We start from the raw sequence: 9926 nt of genomic DNA on the forward strand, positions 1-9926 counted from the left end.
CGCGCCGGGGGGGGGGGGGGGCTGCTTATACAACAACTCTGCTTCCTCATCTTTGGCATGCTCGTTCTTTATATATTTTAGAGTTTTAGGTCGCAACTATTGTATTTTAGTCGGTTCCCGAGAGGGGGGGGATGGGCTTATACAACAACTCTGCTTCCTCGTCTTTGGTGTGCTCATTCTTTATACGTTTTAGTTGATTTTATCGAAATTCTCTCATAACCTTAAAAACAATATGACTAATTCTCTCGTAACCTTAAAAACAATAATGTTAGTCGTATCACATTTTTAGACATATTAGCAAATAATGTGAAATTGAAGGAAATTTTTTGTGAAATAGAGGATTATTTGAATATCACATGCTTATAATTTAATCAGAGGCGAAAGCTTAGAGATCATGAACTATAAAACAAATAATTTTTTTCATTTTATTCAAAGCTTAAGGGTTGATGAACCAAAAACTTAAAAGCTGAGAGTGGGAAAAGACAAGGATAACAATCCTAACCGTTAAATCCGATAATTGTGGATAACCGTCCGAATAGATTGGATTTGGGTATGAAAATTCAGGTATATTTTGGGTATGGAGAAAAACTATGGATATAATTCGGTTATGGTTTTAGATATGGTTATAGGAATCCCCAATCCATATCCGTACCCGAATCCGAACCGAATAATATATAATATAATTATACATAACATTAAAGTATTATATAATATATGTATATTCATTATTCACCGAATCCATTACCTTGAGAATACAAAAATTGCATTTTGTGGCAAAGTTCAAAAGTTTTTATATGAATCAAAATCTATGAGAATTTAATGGTATTTATGGGAGATATCAAAGATCAACCAACATTATCAATGTTTAGCTTTAGTTTTTATGCTCCACAAGATTCATTAATTAAATCATTTTATACATCGAATATTTAATGATGAAATTAACATTTACTAAATTATCATGCGTCAATTGGGCAAATATATTTTTTGTATTAATGAAGATGGATATAATCGTTAACCGATGGAGATTCCATTATTAGGTGAATTTGATGAGGGACGAAAAAGTTCGGTGGAGACATTCACGTTTATAGAGAACAATCATGTCAAAGTGGATCAAATGTTTAGGAGTATCCAATTAGTCGATCAATTAGACTAATAATATATGGAAATTTCATACTGTAATTAGGAACTTTTAGTGGATATTGATATTTTTTTTTAATACAAACGATATTACTATGCTAAGCTACACTTGAAAAAGGGTGAAGGGTTTGAATTCGGTACATGGCGTTTTACATTTTAGTTAGGGTTATATTGTACGTTGATAACTTGGTACATATGTATAGTTTTACGTACTTTTTATATTGATTATAAATTTGAATAAATGAAGGTGAACAATGCAGCTGTGTCTTTTAATGATATCAATGAAAACTCGGTGGAACATGCCGAGACAGTGATGAAAACCAACTTCTACGGACCTAAGTTACTGACTGATGCCCTCTTGCCCATGTTCCTTCATAGCACCTCCTCCATTGGTCGGATACTTAACGTTAGCTCCAGACTCGGCTCACTAAATGTAAGTGATCGAAAAATTAAACCTGCTCAATATATTAAGCTCATGAAACAACGTATGCATGCATTAAACCTCGATCATCAATCTCTCAATATATTTTTGCAGAAGCTAAGAAACCCTAGCACAAAACAAGTTCTAGAAAGCGAAACACTATCGGAAAAAGATATCGAGGGGGTGGCTAGTTTGTTTCTTGAAGACGTCAAGAGCGGCAGATGGAAGAGCCAAGGGTGGCCTGAAGTATGGACCGACTATGCTGTGTCTCTTAACAACAATGAAGAATTCTATAGAAATCAAGAAATGTACAGATGAAGGAAGACTGAAAAGAAAATTGAAGAATGTATCAATGTATTTCTTTCACTGTTTTTGTATATATCCATCATAAACCGACTACAAAAGGAAAGAAAGTATTTATACTCTCCTATTGAGACTTATGACATACACTTCATGCGCACATGTTTTGCACATGTAAGTTGATGACTTGGCATTCTTTTTACTCATCCAATACCCCCCTCAATCTTAGCTTGGATAACCAAGCTTAAGATTGAAACAGTGACAAAGAAAATCTGGACCATGAAGTCCTTTGGTGAGTACATCGGCTACTTGATCTTTAGTACACAAGTACTCAACAAAGAGATCTCCTTTCTGAACTCGTTCCTGGACAAAGTGAAAATCAGTTTCCAAGTGCTTGATCCGAGAATGTTGAACTGGATTTAAACTCAAAGCTATTGCATATTGATTATCACAATATAACACTGGAGGAGAAGACAAGAACTCATGTAAATCTTTGAGTATGAGCCTAATCCAAGCAATATCAGCTGTAGTATGTGCTAAGGCACGATATTCAGCTTCAGTGGAACTCTGAGAAACAGAGGACTGCTTTTTAGATTGCCAGGAAATGGGATTAGAACCAAGATATACAACATACCCCGTGATAGATCGCCGAGTGTTCAAATCTGCAGCCCAATCCGAATCACTGTATGCAGTTACATAGACAGACCCTCCAGAAATATATGTCAAACCACACTGGACAGTACCTTGCAAATATCGAAGTATTCTTTTGACCATGGCAAAATGAACATCAGTTGGAGCATTCATATATTGACAAACAGAATTCACAGCAAAGGCAATATCTGGGCGTGTAAAGGTAAGGTATTGAAGAGCTCCAACCAAACTGCGATATAGAGTAGGATCAGGTAATAAGGTACCAGCAGTGGAGAGAACTTGATTATGAGGTTTGCAAGGTGTGGAACATGGTTTGCAATCATCCATGCCAGCTTTATGAATCAAATCTTTAACATACTTGGCTTGATTGATAAACAGATCCCCATTGGTCTTGTAAGTAACCTGTAAGCCTAGGAAATAGGCTAACTTTCCCATATCTTTAAGGTCAAACACTTCACTAAGAGTTGTGATCACAGACTGTATCAACTGAGAATCAGAACCTGTGATTACAATATCATCGACATAGAGAAGGAGAATGACAACATGAGTCCCTTCAGTTTTAACAAATAGACTAGAATACGAGACAGAAGCTTCAAATCCAATAGCTTGCAAATAACTAGTGAATTTTGCATTCCAAGCGCGTGGAGCTTGTTTTAAACCATAAAGGGACTTAACTAATTTACACACATGAGTAGGAAACTGAGGATTAACAAAACCTTGAGGTTGTTTCATATACACATCTTCCTGCAATTCTCCGTGAAGAAAGACATTCTTCACATCAAGTTGTCGAAGATCCCAATGATGTGTAGCAGCCAATGCTAAGATTAATCGAACTGTAGTATGCCGAGCCACAAGACTAAATGTTTCTGTATAATCCAACCTTTTTTCTTGGTTGAATCCCTGAGCAACTAATCGTGCTTTATATCGTGAAACGGAACCATCACTATTTCTTTTGATCTTATATACCCACTTACTGCCAATGACATTCTTATCACAAGAATTAGGAACTAAAGTCCAAGTACCTTGTGTTTGAAGAGCATCAAACTCTTCTTGCATTGCCATTTGCCACTGAGGAATATGAGAGGCTTGTTTAAAAGTTGATGGTTCTGAGGCATCCACAATTTCAGCAACAAAAGTAAAACCTCCTGAAAAATGAGCATCATCATCAAGAGTTAAAGACTTCACTTCTGGAAATATGGCAGTTAAGGCTGAATAATCCTTTCTGGTGATTGTACCAATTCGTAACCTTGTTTGAATTCCATGTGATACAGATGAATTCACTGTGCTTGGAGAACTAGAGGAATTGGGTGAGGGCAACATAACTTGGAGTTGTTGTGGATGTAGGACAGGCAACATAGGGCTCGAAAGAGTAGCCTGTGTACATGAGTCCTGTGCATTTCCCAAAGAACTAGAAGAACCGGAAGAAGTAGAAGCACTGTGATGCTGTGATGTAGAACCAAGGGATTGAGTGCCTGAAACTTGTGGCGAAGCAATACTAGAATCACTACTTGAATATGAAACCACTGGAGATGGTAACTAAACAATTATAGGACTTGAAGTTCTAGTAAAACCAAAGGAATGGAAAGAAGTAGTACCAGTAGCTATGTGATTACCATGGTTATAAGGAAATGTAGTTTCATCATGAAGTACATGGCGAGAAATAAAAATCTTCTTCATTGATATACTGTAGCAGATATCACCTTTATAACCATGTGGATAACCCAAGAAAACACATTGAGTAGAATGAGGCTGCAACTTATTAGTGTTGTATGGTCGAAGATAGGGATAGATGGCAGAACCAAAAACTTTGAGATTAGCTATGTCAGGTTTCTTACCAAATAACTTTCCAAAAGGTGATTCCATATGAAGATTCTTGCAGGGCATTCGATTGATAAAAAATGCAGCATGAGTGACTGCATAAGACCAAAACTTGTGAGGTAAATGTGCAACAGAAAGCATTGTAATAGCTGTCTCAATGAGATGGCAGTGCTTCCTCTCAACCAATCCATTCTGCTGAGGTGTATAAAGACAAGAAATAAAATGTAATATACCATGTGTTGCCAAGAATTCCTTAAAAACATTGCTAAGAAACTCCCCACCACCATCTGATTGTAACACTTTGATTCGAGTATGGAATTGATTCTCAATATATGCACAAAACTTGACAAAAGAACCAAAAACTTCTGATTTATTCATTATAGGAAAAATCCATACAAACCTAGTTGCCTCATCTACAAAAGACACATAATAGCGAAAACCCTCAACTGAAACAACTGGAGAAGGTCCCCATACATCAATGTGAACTTTGTAAAAGGGAATATCTACTTTATCAACTCTATCAGAAAATGGAAGTCTAGTCATTTTGCCATCAATACAATGAGAACAGATTTTGACAGTTTCATCAGAAGTAACAGCTATATTAGACTCCCTAAGCATAGTTGACAAGATAGCATTGGAAGGGTGACCACAACGCTGATGCCACAGAGAAGATTGCACAGACTGTCCCAGATAAGCAGACGAACATACACCTTGATTCATTAGTGTGGGAAAAATATGCACAGGTACTCGAAACAACTCATGATTGCTACTCTTTCCGTGATGGAGGATTACCCCTGTTGCCTTGTCCTGCACAAAAAACTGAATATCATCACATATAAACCAACTACGATTGTCTTTACATAACTTTTTAACAGACAGCAGATTAACAGTTAAAATGGGCACATGTAAAATATTTTTCAGATGCAAAACATGAGATGAAGTTTGCAAAGTGCCATGACCAATATTTTGGACATTCAAACTTTCACCATTTCCAACTATTATCTTCTCAGACCCTTCATAGGGTGCAGATTGAGCAAGGACTGTTAAATCAGGTGTCATGTGGTGAGAAGCACCAGTATCAAGAATGCATTCTGGCTTCAATATTCCTCTCTATACCAATTAATTGATCACGAAATTCCTTAAGAGTAATAGGGGACTCTCTTGCAAATATAATAGTTCGAATCATATCATAATCCAAAGGTAAGCCTGTGAGTGCAGCAATAATGAGATCATTATCTGATACTTTCTCTCCAGCAGCTTGTAGTTGATCTTTAATAGCCTTTAACCTCAGTAGATACTTGTCAATAGTATCCCCCCCTTTTTGCATAATATGTAGTTCGGCTTTTAAATGATTAACACTAGCTTTAGAAACATACATATATCGATCATGTAAAGCAATCCATGCTTCATGAGAGGTCTTGCAACCTACCACATGTTTGATTGCATCATCACTGAGTGTGGCAATCAACAAGCTTAACAGTGCCATATCAATCTTAACCCAGTCTTTATACGCAACATTGATCTCAGTGGTAACACCTAATTCAGGGGTGAGAACAAACTTGGGAGGACAAACAGAGTCACCAGTGAAATGATCAAGAAGATCATATCCACGCATAACAGAACTAAACTGAAAGCTCCACTTACGAAAATTATCATCATTCAATTTAATAGCGAGCATACCCAATAAACTTTCAATTTTCACTTGATTCACCATCATTATCACTAAACACCTTACACTGATATCACCAGATGTACACAGAACAATAATGTCGGTGAAAGAATCCAGAAAAACCCAGAAGAAAGTTAAGTCGGTTGAAAGAACCCAAATGAAAATTTCAAGATCTGATATCAAACCAAGTACCAAATCACAACCAATCACTATACTATTGCACAATAACCAAGAATTACAAACAAATCTCAACAATGGCAGCAACTTTCATGCAATTCAATCAAAGCAAGAAAACCCCAAAATTTCAACAAATTTGGCATCGGCCTTTCATCAAACCAACTTGTAAATCTTCAATACACCAAAATCTATGGCATCGGCCTTCAATTATACTGATATTCGAAACAAAATTCCAGAATCAATCAAAATTCTTTCAAAATTTGTGAAGAGTACAGAAACGATATCACCTTATTATTAATCGTAGCAGCGTATAGCAGAAACTGGATCCATTGTGCAAGCAAGACTGGCTTTGATACCATCTTAACAATAATGAAGAATTCTATAGAAATCAAGAAATGTACATATGAAGGAAGACTGAAAAGAAAACTGAAGAATGTATCAATGTATTTCTTTCACTATTTTTGTATATATCCATCATAAACCGACTACAAAAGGAAAGAAAGTATTTATACTCTCCTATTGAGACTTATGACATACACTTCATGCGCACATGTTTTGCACATGTAAGTTGATGACTTGGCATTCTTTTTACTCATCCAATAGTGTCAAAGCTTGCACTCAATTCATACACAAGAGTTTTGGCCAAGCAATATGAGGGGAGAGGTATGAGTGTGAATAGCTTCTGTCCCGGCTTCACGCAGACATCTATGACTCGTTGTAAGGGCGACCACACAGCCGATAAAGCTGCCAGTGTTTGCGTAAGGCTGGCATTGCTTCCTCCTGAGGAGATTCCAACGGGGGAATTTTTTTTGTGGGTTAGTACTAGTAGTGGTAATGTCATACCCTCTAAATTGTAACTGCTCGAGTCGAGTGAGTTTCGAGCAAGTATATTAATCAGTTATATATGTGTAAGGCTCCCTGCTTAAATTTGTGTTAGAACTATGAGACATTACTTATTGAGGCATTTAGATTTAGATGCCATATATATTTTATTATATTAGTGTTGGAAAATATTAGTATTTTAGGTTTTGGATTATTGAGTTTAGGATTTGGCTTTAGCTTGTTAGAGTTAGGGTTCATTTACTTGTCTATTAGGGATTAGTTCATAATAAATAATCGTAATTTGTTATTTAGTTGATACAAGTCACTCACAATACAGTCATTTCAGATTATGTAACTGTCTCAACTAATTTGTAGTGTTTTCTTTCGTTTCAGTTAATAAAGTAAAATTCTTAATTTTTAACTTATTTATACCTTTGCGTTCTCTAATTTTTAACTTTTAGCTTTTAGACTTTTCATCAACTAACAAAAAAGTTAGTCAAATACACATGTTAATTCCAAAATCTAGAAAGTGAAAGACTATCCGAAAAGGATATCGAGGATTGTCGGCGATGCACTGTAGTTTTGCTATTTCAATGGTTTATCGACAATGCACTGTGTTTTCGCGGCCATGAAGCTGTAGAATGTTGACGCAGAGGGAGGGGGTCGAGGAATGGGTGTTCTTATTTGGAATCAAGCTGGAGAACTTTGTGGAGTAGTGGCGTTGCAAGCCCCTGCACTCATCTCTCTACTCCATGCCATCAATATTGGGCTGGAATTCGTGGTGGACACCATCCGTTTGGTGTCGGAGGTGGAAACAAACTCGCTGCTTGTGGAAGCTGGTATGCGTTAGAAAGCTTATATGTCGAGGCAATACAGAGCATCATGAGAGGACGGTGGTTAGTGTGCAATACATCCCAAAAGAGGCTGACAAACATTGCTCATCGTCTGGCCCGTCGTCTTTGGGTTCGGGGTTTATCATTTCTGGGTTGATGAGGACCCCATGTGGCTTATGAATTGTATTAACGATTCAAGGTTCGTTTGAAAGTGTATTTAAAATGACCGAAAGTATTTTGACAAAAGTGTTTTTAGAACCAATCCTTAATAAAAATACAAATGAATCATAGAAAAACACTTGAAGTGCTTTGTGCAAGAAGCACATAACTAGTTTTGAGTCCAAAAGAGTCAAAAATATTTTCACCACAAGTATTTTTAATTATTTTAAAAGCACTTCCAAAAAAGTCCTGAGTAGCGTTGTAATTTTGGCTCGTGGGGCCTCATTTTTTCTTGCCTAGGCCTTTTCACACATTGTTTTACTCGAGAGAGGTTTTTCTTCCAACCCCTCGTAGACCGAGGGACCGCCGAACATCGCAATCCGTAATATGGGAATAAAACCCCTTATATAGCGTTGCATTAACCGCATTCTCCTGTATATCGTGTGTGAATGCTCGTTCTTTATACGTTTCGGTTGATTTTATTGAAATTCTCTTATAACCTTAAAAACAATAATGTTACTCATATCATATTTTTATACCGCATGATATAGCAAATAATGTGTAATAGAGGATTACTTGAATCCTTGAATACCACATGCTTATAATTTAATCAGAGGCGAAAGCATAGAGATCATGAACTATAAAACAAATCATTTTTTCATTTTATTCAAAGCTTAAGGGTTGATGAACCAAAAACTTAAAGCTAAGAGTGGGAAAAGACGAGGATGACAATTCCAATCGTTAAACCCGATAATCATGGATAGCCGCCTGAATAGATTGGATTTGGATATGAAAATTCGGGTATATTTTGGGTATGGGGAAAACTGTGGATATTATTCGGTTATGATTTTAGATATGGTTATAGGAATCCCCAATCCATATTCGTACTCGAATCCGAACCAAATAATATATAACATAATTATATATAATATTAAAGTATTATATAATATATGTATATTCATTATTCACCAAATCCATTACTTTAAGAATACAAAAATTGCATTGTGCGAGTTGCATTTTGTGGCAAAGTTCAAAAGTTTTTATATGAATCAAAATCTATGACAATTTAATGGTATTTATGGGAGATATCAAAGACCAACCAACATTATCAATGTTTAGCTTTAATTTTTATGCTCCACAAGATTCATTAATTAAATCATTTTATAAATCAAATATTTAATGATGAAATTAATATTTACTAAATTATCATGCGTCAATTGAGCGAATATATTTTTTGTATTAATGAAGATTGATATAACTGTTAACCGATGGAGATTCCATTATCCAGTGGGTATAGTTATGGATAATACCCGATGATTAATTTACGGTTATAAATATAATTAATTTTCGTAGTTATAGAGATAGATATATTATTTCTGTCCCCCTTCACCCTGGAAGCAAATAAGAGAAAGTGGACATCCAAAGGCCTTCATTCTCTTTCCCTCACACTAAAAGCCCTTTAAAAAGTGTTGAAGCTATATAGGGCTCACCAGTCACACCTTCATCCTTCAATTTGGTGTTTCATTGGTCCCTTTTAGTTTGTCATACAAACCATTGGGCTATAGCCCAATGAGTCATGAAACCTTAAACTATCCTTTGGCCCATTTAGAATTTTTTTTCGTTTGATTAATTAATCTTAAGCCTAATATGTAATAAATTAAACCATTTAAGTTAACTTACTCCACTTCGTTGAAATTCTTCAATATCTATTTTAATTGATGTGAGATTAGGTTCATTAATTGACAATAAACAAATTTCAATATTTATTTTAATGATGATTAATATTGTTAACCCTCAAATCATTTTGAGAAACAAATTTGAATATTTAATAAGTATTACTAAATTGTTTCATGTCTTGTTTATTTAAATATGTTTGCGAAAATCTTATTTGTCCACTTGCTGAGTTATCTCATAGCTTTTGTTCATTTTGCCCCCTCAT

General features: G+C 35.6%; 1 protein-coding gene across 1 annotated transcript in view; it reads left to right on the forward strand.

Annotated features, from left to right (window-relative positions):
• Positions 1 to 7665: 7665 nt before the first annotated feature.
• The window catches only part of LOC137748009 (exocyst complex component EXO70A1-like), a 12446-nt gene continuing 10185 nt past the window's right edge, over positions 7666 to 9926 (forward strand). The window contains exon 1 of the mRNA XM_068488122.1: positions 7666 to 7834. Coding sequence (XP_068344223.1) covers positions 7666 to 7834 — 169 coding nt within the window. The remainder of the gene's footprint in view (positions 7835 to 9926) is intronic.

The sequence above is a fragment of the Pyrus communis genome, chromosome 10, assembly GCF_963583255.1.
Source record: "Pyrus communis chromosome 10, drPyrComm1.1, whole genome shotgun sequence".
NCBI classification, from domain to species: domain Eukaryota; kingdom Viridiplantae; phylum Streptophyta; class Magnoliopsida; order Rosales; family Rosaceae; genus Pyrus; species Pyrus communis.